The sequence below is a fragment of the Lepisma saccharinum genome, chromosome 25 (genome assembly GCF_977018435.1).
Source record: "Lepisma saccharinum chromosome 25, izLepSacc3.1, whole genome shotgun sequence".
Taxonomy (NCBI): Eukaryota; Metazoa; Arthropoda; class Insecta; order Zygentoma; family Lepismatidae; genus Lepisma; species Lepisma saccharinum.
Window position 1 is genome coordinate 143190 of NC_139253.1, and position 25028 is coordinate 168217.

The 25028-nt window shown below is 36.8% G+C and overlaps 1 protein-coding gene across 2 annotated transcripts; it reads right to left on the reverse strand.

Moving 5' to 3' along the window:
• Positions 1–4332: 4332 nt before the first annotated feature.
• Positions 4333–21586, reverse strand: LOC145979012 (cation-dependent mannose-6-phosphate receptor-like). 2 transcript variants are annotated; one of them, XR_014440763.1, is made up of 7 exons: positions 21266–21586; positions 17772–17853; positions 16399–16511; positions 14916–14985; positions 10825–11058; positions 9300–9464; positions 4333–5315 (listed from the first exon to the last, which is right to left on the reverse strand). XR_014440763.1 is itself a non-coding variant. In XM_083112074.1 (6 exons), exons 1-6 carry the CDS (start codon positions 21463–21465, stop codon positions 9405–9407), a joined length of 759 nt encoding a protein of 252 aa, XP_082968200.1. In that variant the 5' UTR covers positions 21466–21586; the 3' UTR covers positions 4333–9404. The 2 variants fall into 2 exon arrangements, 1 of the variants encoding a protein (XP_082968200.1); XM_083112074.1 differs by having other exon boundaries at positions 4333–9464.
• Positions 21587–25028: the final 3442 nt, after the last annotated feature.

A 25028-nucleotide genomic window follows, 5' to 3' on the forward strand; every position in this document is an offset into this window, starting at 1 on the left:
AAAATTACTGTATTAGAAGGATTCCAACTTCTATTGCACCACTGTTATGTGCTTCCCTTATTTACTTTCTATGTGATTCAGCGACTAATTTACATGTAACCATCATTTTATACAGCAGATTCAAAACACCTACAAATGATTTATTCATTTCCACTGTACGAGCAATTTTTTCTTCAGGCACATAAAAGTAACACAACTGACGAATGAGGTATAGTGGCAGTGTTAATAATAAGAAATTTACTAGAGAACGAAGTGGCATAGTTCAGTTACATATGGGCCTCCCCGATGGCGCAGTGGGTAGCATCGTCGCCTTGTAATTAAGGGGGAAAAAAGTGTAAATTCCATAGGCGAGTGTATTCTGTTCTGAAGGTGGCCCGCCATGGGCCACCTTAGGAACTTACCTCTGGACTACGTTTTATTTAACAAAAAAAATGGTATATTTCCTTACACACAAAAAACAATTTTACAATGTAACTATGTGATCAAAAAGATAACTAAACGAGCTTTCAAAATATGTATACAATATTAACATTCCTTAATTTCAAGGACGTATACACACATTTTTCTTACTTTCCTTAAAATAACGACAATTAATCTGCTCGATCCCTGACAGAATAACTTACTCGTACATAAAATAGCTGCTGGCAGCCCGAGACAGTTCGTTTTCCGCATAGTGCACCAGGAAGGGGGGGGGGGGGGGCTGGGTATATTGAAGTAGTGCCATTTGTTACCTTTGTTAAATACTAATATGAATTTCGTGAAGTGGGCTACCTTTGGCTTACCTACCTTATCTAAAAATTCCAGCCTTGGTATGAGTTAGTTTTTGTAAAGAGGACTTCCGTGGCGGAGTGGTTAGTTATCACCGTGTACAGGTTTAAAACAACAGTCCGCACGTTAATAAAGGATTGTACTCTTGTCTTTGTTCTGCCATTTTGTTCACGAGAGGAATAAAATAAATTAAAATAGAATAGTTTAAGTGATTATCTTCTCTAACTTACGTATTTTTGCTACAATTGCCCATGGAACAAAAATATATCCTGTACTCGCTTGAGCATTATTTTCAATATTTTTCAATTCTAAAATATTAACTTCCATAACATGAAATAAGATGCACCTCCTGTCCCTTTCGGCACCACACGCCACGTCAGCTACATTTATTTTATTCCTCAGAATTGACGAGAGACTGGGCGAGTCCCAGAGCCACTTGAACAAGTTTGTTGTCTGAAAAATTCCCAGAATCGAACCGGATCCCCGCGCGTCAGTCATGCGATCAACAAATAACTACATCCCGTGATTCGAATCGGGGACCCCTTACATTGTAGGGCACTGACTGAACTACGTGACATATAATTATTACCAATATTAGTTAAAACTAGTATCGATACGATGAGTATGAATGATGAACGGATGATAAAAGTTTTCTTTGCGTACGCCCAACCTTCAAATATCTAGCCATCATTCATCCTCGCTGAGATTAGGCTAGAGGCAGGAAAGCGACGTAACACAACAACAACAACAAAAAAAAATAATGATGACAACGGTGGCAAAAATAACAATAGAAATCTGCCGGCGAAACAATAGAATTTAACAAAAGCAATGATTTGATTGCCGAGAATAAGCATCAAGTAAAGCACTGATTCGAGCGACGAGTGGCAACTTCAATCAAAAGGTCACGGATAACGCCTAAAAACTGCAACCGATTCATTCCGATATTTAGAAAGAAACCATAAAGCCAATTCTTTGACAAAATCTTAGTACTTTGTATAAAACTATCTTCTCTCTTTCGTTTTACTAATACAAAAGTGCGGCAAGTAATTGTCACGTGAAGATAGCTGTGTTGCGTTTTATCTGAAGTGTTCCAAAGTGCAGAGGCAGTAGTTTGTTGAACTATTACCAGCGATTTTTTCCCCCTCATCCTCCACAGAAAGAAAAAAATATTCTCCCAGTTACGGATTACGTAAATTGACAACAATCTTCCCTTTTTTATTTGGTAATATTTTCTCCTCTCTGCTTCCGTCTTCTTTGTTTTACTATCTCTTGGTCGTCTTACTTCCTTTTCTTAATTGCTCTCTCTCACTCTTCCTTTTTTTCTCTCCACAGCCCTAACTTCGGCATGTAAAACAACATGAAATAAATAAATTGTTTTGAGAGCTGCTGAACCACAAATACCCCTTAAATAAGCTACTTACCTGACGACACCTAAAGGAAGTCCTCCAGCAGCAAAGCATTAACAGAGACTATAAAATTTTAATTAGATTAAATGTCTAATGAAACATTGCATTGAAAATATGTAATCAGATTCCCTTATCCCTAGCTCTGCAAAAGGGTTGAACCCCCATCCATCCCCTCACACGTCTCCACATTAGGCATTCCTAAAGGGTCTTCCGGAACCAGAATTACAACTTGGGATATTGATTGCACCTCAATACAGGCACCTTTTCCCCCCCGTTCATCTTCAAATGGTGTCAACGCCAGTTTTTGAGAAGGTGCATTCTCCCCCCCCCCTTCCCAAGGCTAATAACCAGGGTTGGCAAGGTAATTTACTCATGTTTTTTTATGTAAATTATGCGTAATTTACGTTATGTAGAAAACCAGGTTTTTTTTTACTCAGATGTAAAAAAGTAATTTTCTTTTGTAAATTAGTAACATAAAAACTAAATTATATTACATTTTAAACTTTACTTTTCTTACATATTTCAGCACAAAATCATTATATTATGACGATTGTTTACGCAACCACCTCACCCTCACTAACAGATTGTTAAAATAGAACTGTTTTTTCACATATTTTTTTAAAAATTGAGAAACTTGTTGATATATGCGTCTTGCACTAGAACTTGTGCGAGATATAACGTAACGATTGAAGACAATTTATTTGGATTGGATTTCAAAGTTTTAGTAACAGCTCCAAATTCCTTTTCCATGCGTATACAATTGCATAGGCTAATTATGATGTGAATGTGAAGATGACAGTTTGTAAAATCCCAATATAAGACCACATACAAATTCGGAAGGAAAACCTTTCAAAGCTCCTTTTTTGTTTTTTTTGCCACTGCCACCTGCCATACATAACAATAACCACCTCAAGAACCATGTTTTCTTTCAATTTTTATGTTTCATTCTAGTTTTTTACATACTTATACCTAACCTACAACTATTATACGCATTTTACGAGCAATTTACGTGTCACGTAGAAAACCTTTTTTTATGTGAACGAGCACAACGTAATTGCACAACCCTGCTTGCAACTGAAAATCATGTTTCATTCACTCACAAACTACAGACTCGTTAGACAATTAGTGAACATTTTGTTAGGATACCAGAATTCAAGCAAGAATATTTATTGAAATGATTGCTTTTTACCACTTTTGGCTAAATACGAAGATGAGGATGAAATTGATCAAGAGACACTCATAAGGCTGGGATTCAAACCTGGGAACCCGTGTACTGTAAGGAAGGTGGCTTATCCGGCATTTGGAGCTCATCTACAAGATTTGTGCAAAGTAAGTTGCTTTCCTTATGGTGTGAAAGTAGATTAATAATGTCTCCCGTAATGTTTAATTTCTTTGCAGATTGGCCATTGCAGAATTGATAACAATAATAGTGTAATGCAATTTAAGTGGCTACACATTTAATTTTGACAAATACACCTGCATCTCCCACAAATGTACATTCGGTGAAATGATGTGGTTTTAACACATAACTGCTATTGTAATATCTGATGCAATTAAGTAGTATTTCTCTAGTGTTTAACAAAAATAAGTGGATTTTTTTTTTTTAGTGGTTCGGGAGTAAAACATGGTAAGTGACATGTTGGTAATTTTTGAGTTATAAAGTAAAATGTGCCATTCTTCAATTTTCGAGTGAAATTGCCATGTCATACAATTTGCATTGGACTCAGTGAAGCCTTCTCAAATTGGTAAACACAACACGAAAACAATTTATCTACGGTATAGCTTCTAGTAACCTTTTTTCTTTCTGAACTCCGAAATGACCAAAATGTCACTTACCATGTTTTACACCCGAGCCCATCAATTATTTAAATATAAAACACATTTCAAATTAGATTCCGAACAAACAATGCAATGTTATGCAACAGGAAATGAAAAAAAAATCAAGGGAAAGTACAAGAGCACAAGATGTTCTTGGTGATAGCAGCAATTTTAGCTTTATTTAGTTTCAACATCATCATTTTGGTATGAAATCACCCTGTATTTGCGTGTTTGTGTATCTACTTAAAAATTTAGAGAAATTACATCAACATATAAACTTGTCATGGGACTAGACACTGAATTCTATGCAACATGCAAAAAAAAGTGCTGAAACTAAGTCAAAGAGATATGTTTTATTTCTTTCATAAACAAATTACAATAAAGAGGTTCAATGTAACAGGATATTACTACGTTTAGTACTCAGAAGTATCATACAAAACTAAATCAGATCAACAGTAAGGCATACACAGCAGATAGCATAAGGCAAGTATTGAGGCAGTATATAGACTTAACAACTTCCACATTAAGTCACTATTTGTCTGATCATATAAAAACTGCAGGTAAAAATTTGATTTAATAATATAAAATCTCAATATTCGTTCTTACACATTATGCTTTTCGTGGGATAATTTTTAACAAAATACTGCCCACATAAAATACTGGAAATATGAATGTTATTAAAATACTCTTACAACCTCAGAAAAATTAGCAGGAAAATGATTTTTCTGTCCTAGAAAAGGGGCCTAATGATGCCACTTATAGTTCCTTCCATCACCTACGTTATACAGTGCCATTTTCAGTCGAGTCGCCCGCGGAACGGCAGCTAGCTCGGCAGGAAGTAAGATCGCATTTGCCATCATTTACAACCACAGCTGTATGATGACATGTCACTGGACGAGTCCGTGCTTCATTATACAGATAGCAGGTGTGCTGTGAGGTGCTAAGGTGTTAACAAGTGTTTTAAATTGTTTTCTTTTAGTTTACATATTACTGATATTTTTCTGCAGTCTAATAATGCCATGCAACCGTACAATTTGAAACAACACATTTTTATGCATTTTTATATCATTATGAATCCTTGCAAGGAAGTTAGAAGGCATTTTGCAGCAGAATTCCCAGATGTTCCTGTTTCACACAGAGTGTTTCGGATACTTGTGAACAAATTTAGGTAATCAGGGTCTGTTCTTGGTAAGAAGCAAAGGGTAAAATGACAAGTGCTTAATGAGGAGAAAGTTGAAGTACAATCCAAAATCCCTCCGGTGCCTTGCACAAGAAACATATATTTTCATGACGTCTGTGTGGCGAGCTACCAAGCTTTCAAATCTGAAAATATACATTAGAAGAATTGAAAGAAAATATCAGGAGGGAAATTGAAGCAATTTTGGAAGACGAACTGACACGTGTTAGTGAAAATTTCCTTTAAAAATGTTATAAATGTATGGATGCAGGGAAAATCATTTCCAACATGCTAACTTTAATTGTACCTGTCAATGTAATTGCTTCTTTCATTACATAACTACCAGCTCCAGTTATGCGGATATTACATACTTTTTGTCAGCAGATGCGATCTTACTTTCCACCATTTCGCAGGCAACTTGACCGTAAAAGGCACTGTACAAATCAACATGCTTCCATTTTCAACCAAGTACCTATTTGTCTTACTTTTTTTACTTGATGCTCACGGTGGCTAATGAAGACTGAACCTAAAGTGGAATTAATTTAAGCAAGATGCTGCCTTACAGAAAGCAAACTCCTTGATAGCATTAACTATGCTCCCTGTGAGGTGACCTTTTATTTAGACCCAGCTACTCAAGACTTCTTTTGGTCATGCAGCCGAGGCAATTTTATTCCTTAGTTATGGAAATAAGGTTACGAAATCATGAGCGACTTTCTACTGCAAACAGCAATTAAAAAGTTGCCCAAAGCAGGACATTAGTATGCAAACAACACATGATAAATGGGCGAAAAATGACAGCAACTCTTTGAATTTGATATACATGTCTTTACATGTAGGAGCTATAACTTATAACTTGTAACCAGTATCAGTGGATATATACTAAGTTACATGTTGACAATAATGTAACATTAAGACAAAACACGACACATACTTACTTCTTGTTACTGGAATTTTTGGATTGATAATGAAGAAAAGCATTACACCTGCATAATCTAGGACCTTTAGACCAATTTTGTGCATGTATTTATCTTTTATTATATCTTGCTAATAACCTTTCTGATCATGAAAAAAGGATTAAAATTTGTGGGAAATTTTGCTTAACAAAAAGAAGACAAACATGTGTGTTGCAATTTTGCCATGACTGCATGGTGATTGCAAGATACCTGATGAACTTACTCATTATTTCATGCTTTCTTTTTTCTACTGTAAACAATTTCACCTGACAGAGTAATGAAAAAGGCGGCAAAATTGGGTGTAGTAATTACAAAAAAAAAAGAAGAAAAAAAGCTGTGAAACAATGGGGAAATTAATTTCTGTTCATTATCTTCTTCCATGAGACAGATTCTTCACACATCCTACAAGGAACAGCTCCTGGTCTTTTTAAATTTCACTGTCAGTTTGAGAAAATATATTCTCACCTGTAAGTTTCAATGACTTCTGATGCAAACTGATATTTGAAGAAAAGGGTAATGAGAGCAAGTCTATCTGATCTCTAACCATGCAAATATTTCATGTATTTATATTTGAATGATTGGAAGGTTTGTTTGGTTAGAAAGGTTCAAACTGAAGGTGAAAGGGTAAAAGACAACTGCTTCCTACTCCATCTCTGGCTGGCCTGAAGAAACCACACGATGAGGCAAATGCTACGGTACATGTCAAAACTGGACTTCAGTTACTTTCTGAAATTATGACATGTGGTGTAAGAATAGTGAAATATGCTCCTAAAATTAACGTTATTATTAGGGTGGTTTGTGTGTGATTTTTTCCAATGTCTTATCTAAAAATGCAACACTTGCGACGGATAAAAGGAACTCGCTAATGGAGTGATTTGGTTAATTTTCTTTGCTTTTGGCTAATACCAAAGATGAGGATGAGTGATGATATCATGAAACTGATAAAGGGACTCTCACAAAGAACACCCAGGCTGGGATTCGAATCCGGGATCGCCGGCATTGTAGTATGCTGTGCTAACCACCCTGCCATGGTTGTTGGGTCACCAATGGAAATTAGGACACATTGATGTTTGGAAGTGAGGTCGATGGGATCAGGATATTTTCATCTCCTATATTGAATTTCATGACAGAGTGCATTGCCCATTTTTGACTGACTGGAATGCAGAGGTTGTCACCGAGCATTTGATGCAGCCAGTGTAGCATCTGTAATGAGCACACTAAATCACCTACCCACAAATACATATGTAGGGGAACAAGCTGTTAAGGAGGTGAAAAGCATGTAATCAAATAACTGGTAGGTTATTTTATGTTGCTTTCTTTAAACACTTGCGTTAATCACAACAAGCATGGGTTTCAGAAAAAAAAAAAAAAAGTTGCCACACAGAAAAAATGCCCACTTCTGAATATGGTAGACTGCAAGCCAAAAAGGCCCAGAAGAGAGAAAAAGATTACCAAATTTATTTTTAAAGCCACTTTTATGGCCACATAGACTAATTGAGACTGGAGCTATTGTTTAAATATGGAATCAAAACTGCGAGCAAAAGGTTTGGATCTTGGGATATTTTTGGCTAAAAAATTCAAATTTTAATGCAAAAAAAAAAAAAAACCAAAAAAACACACACACACACAGAAGATATTCTTCAAATAAAAAATTATTCAACCTATGGCATACTGACCACCAACCACAACTTTTCAGCACGATATTCATTTCACCCTACTGTACACACACACACAGATATGCACACTGAGATTTTCATCTGCCAAAACTCATAGGAAAAATTGAAAAATTTTGACAAAATATAATAACAACAGATGCTTCATCTTGCCACTGAGCATTTTATAAATTTTGTAATGTGAACTTCTCTGGATTACATATGTGTGCGACAATGAGATTAATCAAAACAAAATTTTACTTTTTTCTTCATTTTTCATACAAACAGAAGCAGTCTTAAACAGCAATAAAGTGCCTAAACCTGGTGCCATGTGGTTATCATGATAATACATAAATATACTAATTTAAAAAATGTAAAGTGTATCAAAAATATTTACTTTATCTCATTCTTAATTGCAGCACAAGAGAATGCAGGAAAAGTTCAATAAACAAATAACACAGGCTACCTCTTTGGTGTACCATTCCAATAAATAATCATTCTCCTGCTAATCATACAAATTGCACTTAATGATCAGTAGTTGTAATATTACAGCACTTATTATCACAGATATCTCACGTTTAGTTTCCAGATCTCATCAGGGATACTCAATTCAGACAGATATGTACTAATACGAATGTGTGTTTTTCCCCCAAAAGATTCAGATTCCTGAACCCTGATAATGTTTATTTTGAATAAAAATGAAAATGTTATTAGTAGAGCCCAGAAGTTTGACAAAATGCCTTTTTCCCCTGCAGTACTTGTTGATAATTCATTTTCTGATATACATTTTGCTTGTTGTTGTTACGCTTTAGAAGCTTTTTCATTGTGTCTATTTTGTACTCTACTTCAATTTTTTGATTTTAATGGCTTTATTTCCATTTTCAATGAAATTTTAGAATGTTTTTGAAAAAATTGTATATCTTATTTCTCTTTCAAAAATGTTATTAGCACATTATGATGTTGCCACAGACAAACACAAAGCTGCAAAAAGGAGTAGAAACTGTTACCATTTATATTCATATCATAACAGAGATAATTTTCTGTTATGATAAAGCATTCTTTCTGACAGACAGATATGCATGTCGAAAACTTTAAAAAAATATTGGTTATGTGCAATGAAAGCAACAAAGGAAAGCAAAAATATAATTTCCATGTAGATTTTAACTTTTAGAATGAAATTATGAATGTGACTTGGAATTTTCACTTTTTTCAGTTTATTGTGCCTATTTTAACTAACCTCAACTTCTGGGCTCTGGTTATTAGCAATTTGAAACAAATGCATGTGATATATTTGTGATTCTGTATTGACTAATACATTAATTTGACAACACAAACTTCCCAAGAAACAAATCTGTGTAATCATCAATCAGTCTTGTAGCCTGGGATTGTTCAGTGAATTGTGAGCAAACTTAAAACAGTATGTACACTAATTACAAGTGAAAATAATCTCTGTTATTTTCTCAGCTAATGAAAATAATCTCTGTTATTTTCTCAGCTAACTCTACGTTGTCCTGGAAATACTTACAAACACAATGCAATGATATCAAAAACATAAACCTAAGGCATCACTGGGCTCCATGGAGAAAACATGACCAAAATTTGGAATCACGATCCTGATTGGCTGATGTCTTCAGATCCTTTCGTAAGTATTTTCGGGTTGACATCCACTCAAGATGAACAACATTCCATCCTGTAATGAAGAAAATGAAGAATCAGAACAGCAAAATGAATTATTTCACAATGCAATACATTCAATCCTAAATGAAATTTCTGAAAAGTCAGCTGTGTATACACAAAAATTATGTGCTGCTTATAAATACGTTGGATGTTTCATATGTTATAAAGTTCTTACTATGTTATATCATTTTTGAGCAAAGGAACCACAGTATAATTTGTCTGGGAAGGGGGAGTTATTTCAGTCAATGTATCCAACAAATGATATAATATTGGCTACCATAATATGCTATGAATCAAGATGTCCCAGATTTGAACCTTGGGTAACGCATGGATGCACATCATTACATTTGTTCAGTCATCCATTTCATCTGTCATCTTCATTGTTACAATTAACCCAAGAGTTACAACAGAAAAGCAAATGGGAGGTGGACTCTATCAAAGCGTTCAAAGATTAATATGGAACAGGGATGTACCTATGAAATACAAGAAGGTAATATATAATACACAGTGCGTACCAATAATTGCGTATGGAGCAGAGACTTGGACAATGACAGAGACAAAAGATAGATGCAGGCAGTGAAGATGAAATATTTAATTAGAATATTGGGGAAGACTAGGAGGGATAGGATAAGGAATGAGGAGATCCGACAAACAGTGGATGTGGTGAAGCTTCAGTACAGAATAGATCAGGCACAGATGAGATGGTTGGGATACGTGCAGAGGATGGATGCAGAAAGACTGCCAGTAAGAGCTTATAATGCACAAGGAGTGGGAATAAGGCCAAAAGGAAGAGCCAATAAAGTTTCTGAGTAAGATTTTTGGAGCTAGAATGGAGAATGGCAAATACGAACAAATGCAGAACTAATTAGTCTATATGGAAAACCCGACTTAGTAACTGAAACAAAAATAAGACGGTTAAAGTGGCTTGGACACGTGGAAAGGATGGAGGAGAGCAGAGGGGCGAAGAAAGTTTTCTTGCGGAAAACCAGGAGGTAGAAGAATGAAGGGGTGACCCAGGATGAGGTGGCTAGAAGATGCAGAGGCAGATCTAAGGCAGCTAGGACTGAGGCGAGAAGACAGAAGGCTACAAACAGAGAAAGGACTCAGGTCATTATGGAGGCCAAGGTTCTACAAGGACTGCAGCACCATGGGGTACGGTAAGGTAAGAAGACCAAGATGTCGGTGGAAAGAGCAGATAGCGGAGAGTGTTAGGAGAAGAGGACAAGATTAGAATACTGTGGAAAGAGAGGAGTGGTGGAAGACCAGAACAAAATGGAGAGGCTTGACTTCTATGCTGACCCAGACGGAGGCAGGAAATGACGAAGGAAGATGATGATGATTAGGAAATATTTAATGTTTTAAGCATTACTCACTCTGACTAGGAACGGAAGATCCATCCAAAAATCATAGTTGGGAATCATTTCCCTCCCCTCTGCACCACGTATACACTTCAGAACGAGCATCCCTCCGAAGAAGTAGGCAGAGAAGAGCACAACAAGAATTATAACAAGGACCGATCCTGTCGACAGATGGGAGGGTGCATCCTCACCAGTGGCTTTTGTCTTCAGCACTCGAGGGCACGAGTACTCCGAGTCCAGGTGGAAGTCCTGCAGGAATCAACAATGGCTATTCACGGTACTTTCCAGTAATAACTACTTTTACACCAAAAATCACAAATGCAAAAACTTCAATTTCCTACTTTACATTAATTACACATATATTCCAAGTGTGTCAATGCACAACCATTCTTGTGGAGACCTGAAAAATTTACATGTGAAATTTAGCAAAAACTTAAAATTACATACTTTTTTAATAATTTACTTGCTTATCACATGTCTTAATACTTGTGTTGAAGCAAAATATATGGGAGTTTTTACTTATACATGAATTTTGCCACATAATGCAAATCATTGCATTCTCCTTTCATTGTGTTTTTTGCCACATCTGAACGCAACTTGTATTTCCTGGCATAATACTATATTTGAGCTATCCAGTTCTGGTAAAAACATGTTTCTCATCTACATTTTTATTTATAGCGTACTCCAGAACTTGAAGTGGTAAATGTTAGCTGGGGGGATGCTTTGCAAAAATTTTGTTACCTCACTTTGAGCACAGGGTGTACTTCACTTCCATCCCTTGGACAGAATTGTGACAGTATTGTGTAGGGATGGACAGACATGAATGTTTAACCAATATACCTTTGTGGTTGATGCATATTGTATTCACTCAATACTTTCGATACATTACTTTCTCAAACTTATTAACTACAAAAGTATATACACTGTATTTTACATTGGTGTTGCCCTGTAGCACAGACAATTTATAAAGATTTAAACCAATATAAATGCACACATAAACAAATTACTGAAGAGGGGGGGGGGGATGAAAATTGAACTCTGACAAGATTAACCCCAGACTTAGCATGCTCATTATTACACAACCTATGAAACAAATAACATGTGAGAAAAATAAAAAAAATAAAGTAAAGGTAAAAAGAAAGCCACAGTGTGACTGCCATGTATCAGATCATCTCCAGTAGAGCCAAATCAAGAATATGTCAAATGTTTGCTGTTCACTTAAGGGGAGGAGATACAGTTACGCACCAATTGTGCATTTATTTCAATATTGCCCGAATGGGCATTGCAACTAAAAAAAAAAAACTGGGCGTATCAAAAGGTAAAGTGTTCCCCTGTGCATAGCACCACGCCATGAAGGCGTATAGGGGGTGTGGGGGTAACGCCCCACACTTTCTTGATCTGGTCGTGAGTGGGGGTGATGTGATCAGCATCACGCCCCTGACCGCCTTTACCCCCCAGGGTTTCCCCCAGGTACCCATGTCATTCGACGCTGGGTGGGCGCCGGGGCCGCTTCCATCGTTAGAGTATGAATTTCTCTCCATGTTGCAAGTGGAAGTGTTTCTTTATGTTGATTAATAAGCTGGACATGATATTTGAAAAATATGAAGAATAAGAATTTTCGGAATCCCATGTATTCCTTATGGGGAATGAACTTTAACATCAGGTTACAGCTAATGAAATGGGAGTTTCGACTTTTCCCCTTGACAATCACTTATTCTTCCCATTGATATCATTTTTTATTGCATCGGAAGTTTGATATTCCCAAGATAACAAATCAAATAATACTCCCATATGACCAATGCATTTCTCCTTGCTTCCTGGTAGTGTTGCCAAACCTGGTGTGCATAAAAGAGCTAAATTTCACTTTAAAAGGAGTTAAAACTGACTTTCAACGAGCTAGATTTACGAAGTGCTTCCTAGAGTAATGTTAGTTGTCACTGCTATTACACTTCACTCTAAATTGATGACAATTTATTCTTAGTTTTCACCATCTAGATCCGGCAGCATCACCCATCTCATGGTCATATTAAATCGAAAATAAAGGATTCCCTGATAACAATATTATGCAAATTTCATGTCAACAGGGCTATAAAAAAAATAGCTGGGGATATAAGAGGGGGTGGGGTGATGCAGCCAATACAACAATATTACGTCTCCACACACTCATTAAAAAAAATTAATGTACTGATTGGTATGTTCAAACTAAATATACATCTCTCTCCAAAAAAAAAAAAAAAAAAAAAAGACATTTCATACTGTTTGGTTCGAATCCCAACCTGGGCTTGGGAGTTCTTTCAGAGTGTCCCTTCATCAACTTCATCCTATCATCATTCATCCTCATCTATAAATAAAATAAAATATAACTTATTTTTACTTACGTTCAGTGAGTATGTGTTGAGTAATTGACAATGTTTCAGGGACCACTGTCCCCTTCTTCAGGTCGGTGTATTGGCTTCACAATTACCCATGAAGCTTCGTCAATGGCAAGGATTAGGTTTGCATGGATAGGATAAAATATTGGGATTCCATCACAACTGACCTGTTCTCTTTTTAAAAAATCACTCTATAAAATTTCCCTACTATTAAATCAATTAAAACCTCTCTGTTACAACTTATTAAAAAATAATCCCTCACATGTTGACAGTCAATGGCTTCCTTGCGAATGCATGAGGTCGTAAGCGAGTTAGGTCTCTAACCTCTCTTTTTTCCCCTTCCGCATTACATCATATCTAAAGTGAAATTGCATACGATTCGAGCTTCACTCTCTACGTCTGGGGTAACCTTGAATCAGATTTCCTCATTTTTTCAGCATTCCTATCCAGAGTTCATCAATGTTACCATCTTCTCTATTAAGTTTATTTTCTCTATTCCTACATATAAATGATGCTTCGTATTCATTTCTTCTAAATAATTTATCTTCCTCCCTAAGGACTTCCCGCCTCTCAATTTTATGTTCTTCTTCCAATACGTGCTCAGATAATCCAGTTCTGGAGTTCCTTTCCCTGATATCCTTATCGTGTTCTTTCCAACGTATACCCATACTTCTGCCAGTTTGTCCAACATATTCTTTTTTGCATTGGCATTTAATGTTATATATCCTTCTCTTCCCTGGGTGAAAGCACCCCGGGGCTTAGAGAAATATTTCACCAGTTATAAAAAAGAAGGAGGGAAAAGGGAAGAAAATGAAGAAGGGAAGAAAGGGTGATGTAATGCAGAAGGGGAAAAGGAGGGGGATCTAACTCGCTTACGACCTCATGCATTCGCAAGGAAGCCATTGACTGTCAACATGTGAGGGATTATTTTTTAATAAGTTGTAACAGAGGGGTTTTAATTGATTTTAATAGTAGGGAAATTTTATAGAGTGATTTTTTAAAAAGAGAACAGGTCAGTTGTGATGAAATCCCAATATTTTATCCTATCCATGCAAACCTAATCCTTGCCATTGACGAAGCTTCGTGGGTAATCCTGAAGCCGATACACCGACCTGAAGAATGGGACAGTGGTCCTGAAACATTGTCTATTACTCAACACATACTCACTGAACGTAAGTAAAAATAAGTTATATTTTATTTTATTTATAGTACATCAAGTGAGTAAGTCGCACATAACCTGAAAAATGAATTCATCCTCATCTTAGCAATTAACCAGAATGCAGAAAAGCAAAGCAAAATAAACCAAATCAAACAATTAGATAAAAAATACACAACTATTAATTGATTGATTTATATTATTTTGCTTCTTGTGAAACTTTTATCTAATTTGCGAAATATGATGAATGGACACTTCCAAACATCCATGTCCAGGCTGGGAATCAAATCCGAGACCCCTGGCGTTGTAGCGCAATGTGGTAACACTCCACCACGGGGGGGCGGCCACATAACTATTAAGTGCCAAGGAGAAGACTAAAAAAATCTAAAAATCTCAAAGGAATGGTAAAGAAACAAGAAGTAAATGTCACCCTTGAATAAAGCAACAACAATTAAGATAACCCCTAAGAGACTGAAGAATGAAATATATTCCACCAAATACATACAGAGAAACAAATGTCACGAGTACTGGAAGAAAACAAAAATTCTGAGGTGAACAGCCTCAGCCTCTGTACTCACATAAGTGCCATTTGGTGTATGATAAAAGAGTGTCCCAGAGGCTCTACACTTCAATAATATTTTTGTAATTCTGAAAAGAAAGATAAATATGCAACAAAAGTTAAGCTGGTAGTATGATTCAAGGCAAAACAAACAAAAAAGGTAAAAAAGAAAATACTTTGATGAATTTGTAGACACTTATTTTGAAATGTGTGCTGAAAGTTTCTAAAATACAGCTTTAAGTAAGTCAACGAACTAACATTAGCACCAAAAGTAACCTTGTGGTAATATCTTTAAATGCAGAAACAAATTTCCACCCTGCTTTCCAGTGTAAAAGTGTAAATGTGGTAGAAACAACGGCAATGTGCACTCTTAAAGTTTTTACTAAAATGTTGATCACTTACATTACATAGTAATAGCCGGTGATTCTTTGAGGAGTATATTTCTTAGGCCTGGCCTGAGAGGCTCCCAGCACTATAGCAGGGAAAGTCCGTGTTACCAACACAATTTGATATGTGGTGATTGTAAATGTACTGTTACCAGTCCCAAAATCAATTTGTCTAAAAGGTCATGTTTGGTCCCTGTCTTTATGAAATTAACTAGTTATGCTTTCCTTATGAACAGATTCCCTCACACTATCGATCAGGTGAGTTTGATTGATTTGCTTTATTTTACTTTGTTTTCTGCCATTTTGGCTAATCATGAAGTATGAAACAGACACTCAAAAACAACAACTATGCCCAGGCTGGGATTCGAACCCTGGCATTGCACTGCGCTGTGTTAACCACACTGCCACGGAGGTTGGTTCAAAAACGAGCTTTCATGGCTTCCTTGAGCTAACGCCACTCTCATCTCCATGAGTGCTGAGCATCAACTCGGTTGATTGATTTACTTTATTTTACTTTGCTTTTTGTGCCACTTTTGGCTAATTTGCGAAGATGGGGATGAGTGATGATATGATGAATGGACACTCACTAACATCCATGCCCAGTCTGGAATTTGAACCCCGGAACCCTAGCATCGCAGAGCGATGTGCTAACCACTCCGCCATGGGGGCTGGCAGTATCAACTCGGGACTGGTGGAACATTCAATCAACGAGGAAAACAGAACATATTTCAGCAACATAGAAATTATCGCCAAACAATCCAACTATTGGGACCATGTTATCGAAAGAAGCAACAGCCATTCATGGGGAAAAGCAGAAACTCAAGAGTAGCACAGGGCTCAAACTGGACCCATTCTGGCTAGTCAAGCAGCAGTGTAGATGCAGCAGACACATCTTCCAATTGGTCCGCTACCTACTCTGGGAACCTTAGACTCCAAATGCACAAAAGCTGGGTTAATGCTCTCCAAGTAGCGTTACTTCTCAAAAGCTCAGAAATCTTTCCCAAACTCACCTGGTGAATAGCCCGAGAGAGGATGCTTCAACGTTTATTATATTTCATCCTAATCTCAGACAGGCACATGTTGGACTTACTTCACACCTACATACTCCTTACGTACCTATTTGAACTGTTATATGAGAGAAATCTGTCTGCTCCATCCCTTATAAAAGTGCTTTCCTTTGCAGACCCAAGACTGTAGCATTTTCCAGATCTTCTATTATACAGGCACAACTGGCAAGAAAAGAACATGAATTATATTAAATTACTTGCCACAAAGATAATAATAAAGTGTTAATTAAACTCTTATATCCCTAGTATTCTATGTGAAAAAAAATGGAATACAGAAACAAGAGGAACCAGAGTACTGCTTGTAAACAATAATACAAAATAATAGTGTGTAGAGGGATGTAAGGTAGACCCTTCCACCTATTACACACTGCACTGCATTTTGCCGACTAACGAGGCTCTGGTGTCAGGACCTACGGCCAGTATAATCCTCATAGGGCTGTGTGTATTTTATCCTTATGTGTGCTGAGTGCCCCTTTACAGCCTCAGCTTTTAACCCAAGTAAGAATATTTTAGTCAACATAGACCTACTATGGAGTTTTCTTTATCGCAAGTGGAGTAGACCACCATCTTTAAAAAATAATGTAACAGAAAACATCAAGAATCTCTGTGAAAGCAATTATGATTTTGAATTGCCTGCTGATATTTGGGATTCATATTTTTTTTAAAAATGTGATCAAAATTTTTTATCTGAAATAATAATAAAACAGACTGCTTATTTCACAGTTAAGTTGCTATATTACAACAATGTAACACTGACAACATCCATTGCATAACAATCTTTTTTGTTAAAAATTTTTAACCATTGTTATAACTGTATCTATAATCAAACTAAAATAAATGTCTCATGAAAGGAGCGTGTGTTCTCCTGAAATGTCACAACAAAAAAGTGTGTTTTTACGCTTGCAATAACCATAGACTACAAGAGAAATAATATTTTAGTATTTCGACATTAGAGTTATTTCATATTTGATAAATGGTTCTGGACCCTTACCATAATGTGAAGGGTGCAAAATAGCCTAAGTTCAGATGCACTCAACATTTAAAATTCAATAAATCAATCATGTGTAAACTATAATTTTCGTATAAACACAATAGTTCACAAATTGATCTAATAAATATAATATCAAACCACTCTGTATTTCAACAAGTTTCCAATACGACTTGCTTGCCAAATAATTGTGATATAATTAATTATTTCCAAAAATCAATCAGTTCCTTGCATGAAAGGAAACTGAAATATGGAACATTCAATAGTGTAAGATGCATAACTCGGTGCCTTTCTGTCACAACAGCATCCACAAGAAGCCAAAAGAGTTATGCCTAATGATGTATAGTATTCAAGCACAAATTTCACAAGAAACAAATACAATAACTGATAATAAAATAGGAATTTAATACAATAACTACATGGCTAGTACTCACTGAGCAAGAAGTTTCAGCACAATGGTTGGACACCGGTTGACAAGGATTGAAGTAAACTACGATGTCACCTCCTTTCGTCAGACTGAAATATAATAAATGTCAATCCTCTAATGAAGCATGGCTCTTCTACAAGGTTTGCATAACAAAATAATACAATCAATTTTATTTTGCTACAGACTTTTATGCTTCTGGTTCGAATGGCTACTCATAAAAGGTTATATATCTATCTTGCACAAGTCCCACTCATTTTGCCAAAACAAGTTCCCTAACTTCTCTAGGCTTCCAGGAAAATTTTAAATACATTTCCAGGCCATGTTGTGGAACTTCAACATGTCAGTAACCAAGTTTTAACTATTAAACCATATTTTCAATACAAGAGAATCAACTTTATCAAACATCATTCAAAATAACCGAAAAAAATATTTAACTATGAAATTTTTTTATGTAGAACATCTCCCTTCAAGAGGTTGGTGCAAGAAAAAAGTCAATTTATCATCATTCTCAAATCCTGGCAAGTTTAAAAAAACACTTGATTTTTCCAGGGTTTTTTGTTTTTAAAAAATCCTTGACTTTCTAATCCTAGGCTGATCTTCCTAACTTACAATTTAAATGTAGCGTATCATTTTCTTTGTAACGTAAGCAAACATTGTGGTCACTCCCTCATTTATTTGATCATTTAGGCAGCTACGCAATTGCATGGTTCGTGGGGCTACCCGTGCATCGTTTGAGGGGTATAAGGCTAATTGCGACCACGGACCATCAAAAAATGTCAGTTTCGTAGCCCTTGAGCGACAAACATTTTCTCCTCCCTTGACGTAAGACACCATCTTCCTCACATGAATAACTCAACGCTCCCTACACCGTTGCCAAACTAACCTGTAATCAAACTAGTCCACATTCCACATACTCTTCATTTTACAACTTCTACACGTTATTTTTCAATTTCTAAACGTGAGCACCAAATATGGCCCAAGTTCCTTTTGTTTTATTGTGATTTCATCATGCTATGAATGCAATTTTTACATGGTTCAATTTCAATGTACGCCTGTTAACACATACTGCAGAGTTTTAGCGATTACTTAAGGTTTTTGTTCAATATATGCTTTCGTGGTTAGGTTAGGCAGGTTAGGTTTGGTTCCCTTAGCATTAAAATAAAGTCTCTAAATGCATTCTACTAAGGTTCTGATTTACTTCTACATTCATTCCCACGCTTCTACGATATTTACTGTAGTAATGTAATTTTCAAGTTGTTTTTTTCAAAATAAATAACTTTTTCCAGAGTCAAAACAGTGCTCATTACTTTAAGGAAGGTACAAATTTCGTGTGGCAATGGTTTCCATAATTCTACGATAATTAGTCTTTGTGCTAGGAGAAATCATAAAACAATCGGAACCGTTACCCCAAATCTTAACTACAGATAAGTCATCAGGATTCCATAATTAATGTCTATTCGAATTATTAACGAAATTAAGGGATTTCCTGGTATTGTAAAATCATACCCATCTTATGTATTATCACTTTAGGTGAAACTTTTTCATCTTTACATATTATTGTGTTACATAGCAAGTATATATTCTGCAAAATAATAATTTGCTACATACTTATTTAATATTTATCCACCAATTTTATGAACGCATATATTATCCTCAATACAATGTGTGGTACCAGTTTCATAGATTGGAGACACTTTAAATTGCATATTTTGTGTTTCGCATGGTTCGTACTTACCAATTGTGTATTGCAAAACATAGTTCAAGGTGCCATTATGCTTTTTACACGAAAACAAACACAATTTTTTACATTCTGAGTGTTTTTTTTATTCCTTTCTTCGCTTCCAGAACACACAATATGGTGGGCACATCTACACTCACGTTGTGGGTATGCAGTGTTTCAACCTTCTTCACCGAAAAATACCCACTATCATGCTCGTCATCGGTGGAAATTATACATTATGCACGGGTAGCTGATGGATAGCCCCACGAACCATTCACGGATAGCCCCACGAACCATTATGCACAGTAGCTGACCGATAGACCAACAAACCATTCACAGATAGCCGCACTAACCATTTCTGATAAGGTTAGGTTAGGTTTGGTTACGTTAGGCAACTATAGTAAAAAAAGGGGGGTTGAAACACTGACAGGGGCTTACGTCATCAAACGTAGGCAGAATCCGGTTGTTGTAGGGCAAGCCAATGAAAGCAATGGCAATTGTGCGTCGGTGAGATATTTCTCTTGAAAAATACATGATTTCCCGGTCAAATATATTCCACCATGAAAGAAAATACCTCGCCGAACGTTGTAAACCTTGGAGAAACTCATTTCCGTCAGTATTTTCTTGTGTAAAATTGAAGAAATGTGTCTCCGATGTATGAAACTGTTACCCAATGTGTAAATCACGTAGGCCTAACATGTGCAAGTCAAACAATGTTTCTCTGTGTAAGTGTTAATTTTGATGCAGTTACAATACAAGGTAACGATTAGATAAGCCGGAGACGGATTTCTTCAAATTTACAGGAGAAAAGACGAGAAAGTACTTATGGAATTGCGTTCTTGTGGACTTTCTGAAGCCGGGGAAATAGTTTCTTCGAATTGTGCAACTTATTTGGCCTGTAAGTAAGGTATTTTTCATCATTCATGCATCTCTGTTGCACGATAGCTCGTGCCACCATTGCCGTCGACTACGTGAATCAAATGTTCCGTGCGTTCGGTTATGTAACCCCCTGTCAGTGTAGCAACCACAGAGTAGTTTGACAAGATGTTATTTTTTTTTGGTTGAAATTTATTTTTCTAAATTTTCCTAACCTAACTGAACCTAACCTAACCTTACGTCAAGATTTGGCCGCCGAATTAGCTACGACAAATAAAGAATTATAATGTTAAAAATAACGTGTTTTTCATGAAAAAAAAGAGATCCCCAGGTTGAAAAATGTTCTGCTATGCATATGAGGTAAGTAGAAATGATATTTATTTGAAAAGAAACGAGTTGAATGTGTCTCCGACTTATCTAACTGGTACCCAATACAATTGCAATACGTGAATTTTGTCAAAAACTGAGGCTAAAACTGTGTTTTTACTGCTTTGTGCATCAGGTTTAGTTGCAAGTACACCATATATTATATTTAGTACAAAAAGTGTTATTATTATTATTGCTTTCCAGAAAACTGACTGGATTAAAGCCAGAGTGGTTCTGCTGCCTATACTTTCCACTCGTCAAAAAATTCTGGAAATTACCTCAGAGAAATATACTCGATCTTTGGGAATTTTTTAACTAAAGATAAATCAGACCCACAAATTATCAGCTTTCATGCCAAGTAATTTTACGTTTTGACATTTGTATAAGTCCACTTTATGCTATGCTATCGGGAGGGAACTTACAATTTGAAGTGGGATCCGAACGACTGTGGAATGTTACTTAACCGGGAATCGGACTCGGATTTTTTTTTCATTTGTAGATAGGAAACCAATATTAAAGTTTTTTAATAAAATTCCTACCTGGAATTTTCAATTAGATATGCATGCCTGTCTCCCTTGACCGCGAGTTCCCTTAGATCAATCACACTTTCATCATCCAAGGCACATAAACAATGATTGACATTTGCACATAAACTGTTTCTAGCTGAACTTGAAAAGGGCAAAAAAATCAACAAAATGTTTAAAAAGTGCAACATCATCAAATGTACGAAAGAAGTCATTGTCTTTCTCCAAATTACGCTACTTAAAAATGTGTTAAAATCCTTGCATAAAGTAAATACGAAACATAAACACAACACTATCGATTAGAATGAACAGGTTCTAACAGACGGAAGGGTCTCACTTATCTCACAACACTTGGGCAACCTTGTGTTCTGACGTCACCGGAAAGGTTTTTAATTTTAGGCTAAGTGCCTACGTTGTTAGGTTAGGTTAGCTATGTTTAGTTATCTTACCCTAAATAATAATTTTCCATTGTATTTATGCTAATCGAACCTAACCTAACCTCGTACGCATTAGTTCTGTGACGTCAGAACACAAAGTAGCAAGACTGTTGTGCGAAAGGAAAGACCCCAGATGGAAAGGGAAACGAACAAATGAAAAACTCAAAAAGATCCCCCTGTAAGTGGTGCCTCAAAAGGGTCCGACGGCCAAATTGGAAACTATTTGAGAGTTTGCATTAGCTTATATCGCTACGATCGTAGCGGGGGGTTATAGATTGAGGAATTGAATTGAATTGAATTTAAAATTTTGGGAGCGTCAGCACTTAGGCTATATTGCTTCCGTCACATTATACGGGGGCCTGCCCGTTACCATTACAAATAACAACTCTAACGTTGCATAACTAAAAAATTTAAAATGGAAAATATTCTGACTTCTGTTAAAAGCTGAGGCTGTAAAGGGGCACTCAGCACACATAAGGACAAAAGAACAGGACAATACAAACAACATTATACTGGCCATGGGGCCAGTCGCCAGAGCCTCGTTAGTCTTCAGTCCAGGGTGCACTAACGTGGAAGTGAGGTTGACATTTGGGTGTACTACGTGGAAGGTCACCCCTTACACCCCGGATTGAGGAAAGAAGAGTTTAAACTACATTAAAAAAAATCAAATAAATGAAAACACATTCATAAAGAAAGGGGAATTTGACTACGAAATGTGTGAAAGTTGTCAAAATCGGCGTTGCTCGAAGTGGAAAGTCCTATTTTGAGGATAGGTGCAGGGCAGCGCCAGAGAATGTGAAGGGGGTGCTTCCATAGTGCGTACTCCTCTTCCAAAACTTATTTTAAAAAAAATATATAGTGTAACAATATACGTATATATATCTCAGGCACGTATCCAGGAATTCCTTTCGGGAGGGGGGGGGCTTAACACCATTTTTTAAGGGGTATAGTAAGAACCTCACAATTGTATGTTTAAAATCAGTGATGGCAATTGGGTTCCAAAAGGGGGGTGGGGGCGGACGGCGGTGCAAGGAAAGTTTACTTTCTCTTGGTAGACAAGGCTTAACATTAAGAGGCCATAATGTTGAGGCAAAAAATGGGGAGCAACTATCACTTAAATCGTCGCCACTGTAAGGCTGTCAATTTAATCAGAACGTGAAATCGGAACAATTTTTACCACTCGACTCCTCTGTTCCCATGCATTAACATTGTGTGCCGGAACCATCTCAGTATGTGTGTTTGTCCATTTCTTCTCATCAGGCATAAAAACATCTATGGTGTCTTTGAGTGTTTTTACGAAGCTGTTACACATGCACGGGATGGACAATACACTCGACAACGCGAGATTCAAATTGTGGGCTGCCAACTGGACGCAGACAGCTCTCGAATATGTATCTCTGATTCGAGCCTGAACACCATTAACGTATCTTGTCCTCCCATGTTTGCAGCTCTTATAAAAGCCGAAACCCACCAAATTGTTCAGATTCAGGCCTTAGCACTCACAAGTGTTCAAAAATGCCTGTCACAGCTTCCGGAGTCTTGTCAATTGTCATATACCGACACGAAACAAAGGAAGTCTTCTCGAATATAGCTGGATCACGAAAGAATTAATGCACAATGAAAACCCTTCCGTTCCCAACACATCTAATGTTTCGTCTCCCAGTATGATCAAATGCTTATTCATTTATCTCCAGTGACGTGCCCAAGGGAGGGTTGGTGAGGTTATAACCCCATTTGACCCAGTATTCCTTTTTTATTAAAAAAAAGATAAAAGAAAAAAGAAGAACGTCAAAGACAGGATAAAAATGGCAAAATCAGGACTGACCACCAAAAATAGTATGCGTAACCCCCCTCCCTTCCGAAAATCCTGGGGACGCCACTCTTTATCTCGGACACATTTTTTTAAAATCAACTCACCAGAAGTTTTTATCATCGTATTGGAGATTGAAGTAAGATGCGTTCTTCCTACAGGTTTGGATATGATCCTTTAGGCTGCTGTCGTCTGCCTGCCTTCACACCTAACCTTAACAAGGCCCTAATTTGCCATCCTTGTGACTTGGATTTTCAAGACTTAGGAAGGTTTCAGACCGAAAGGAACACGCGATACATGTTGATTGGAATGGGCCAATCAACAGCAACGTTTCACACCGTAGCGACACAAAAGACCGCACAAACCTAATTTCGACTTGTGAAATCCTCAGGCGACACGGTGTGAAATCTCCCTTATTAGGCCACTGTCATTGTCACCTCGAAGCAGTAGCTGTGGTTGACCACAGAAGAAATAAATTCTCCTCAATCGGTGGGAATGCTCCTCAGTTTTCTTCTCTCTCCTATATTTCCTGTGCTTGTTCACTATACAGGCAACACCTTACGATTTGATATAATCAGGACATGTACTATGTAAACATTTTAACGAGAAATCGGTTGAAGTCAAGGATGGCTAGGTGGCTCAGTTGGTAGAGCCCTGATTTGGGTCCTGGTAGAGCCTGCAATTTCCGCCTAAAATGTCTACATATGGAACATCTTCTTGCTTTCTCTTCTCGACATTCATAAATTTTTTGGCTGTCTCTTTATGGTAGTTAAGTGTTTGAATGTATTTTGAACCCAGTAGGCTTAAACAAAAGTATTTTTTTATACCATGAAATTCTCGGACTGCATATATGAAATTTAGTTCTGGCAAAACTAAATCATCACTCAAAACTTTGATTTTCAGTTGATCTATGCAGCTTATTTCTGTTTTAATAAACCACTCCAATATCCGGTACTGCTGAAATATTCACTTTAGAGAGAGAGAGAGAGGGGGGGGGAGATAGAGAGGCGCCTTGATCTCTTCGGCCGACCTAGCACTAAATTGAGGCCCCGGAAGTTCTACTTCTACTGTCGTCAATGTCTTCATTTTCGAATCACTATCATTAATCGATTCTTTGTAGAGATGAACCGAAAAATTGAATCCGCGTATTTATATCCTAATTATATTCTAGAACGTTCCGCAAATAAAACGATTCGTTAATATTGCCAGTAGTTGACTCCTTCTCTCATTGAAGAACATACCCTCTCCCGCCTTCCAGAGATTAGAAATTACAACGAATCGCCCTACGTGTGGCGCTACCTTTGTTGTGCAGCTTCCAAATGCTGACAAGTTTCTACATAGTGCTCAAGTGCGCTGCGACAACACCGAAAGCGCAAGAAAAGTTTATGTGCAATATTATCAACAACAGGGTTATAGAACATTCTCTGTCTTGCCTCGATAATTGTCTATCTCCTTAAATCATCGTCACATTATTCAAAAAGCCAAAAACCTAATTTTATCTAGTGAAATTTTTTTTAAAAAAATCCTGGGG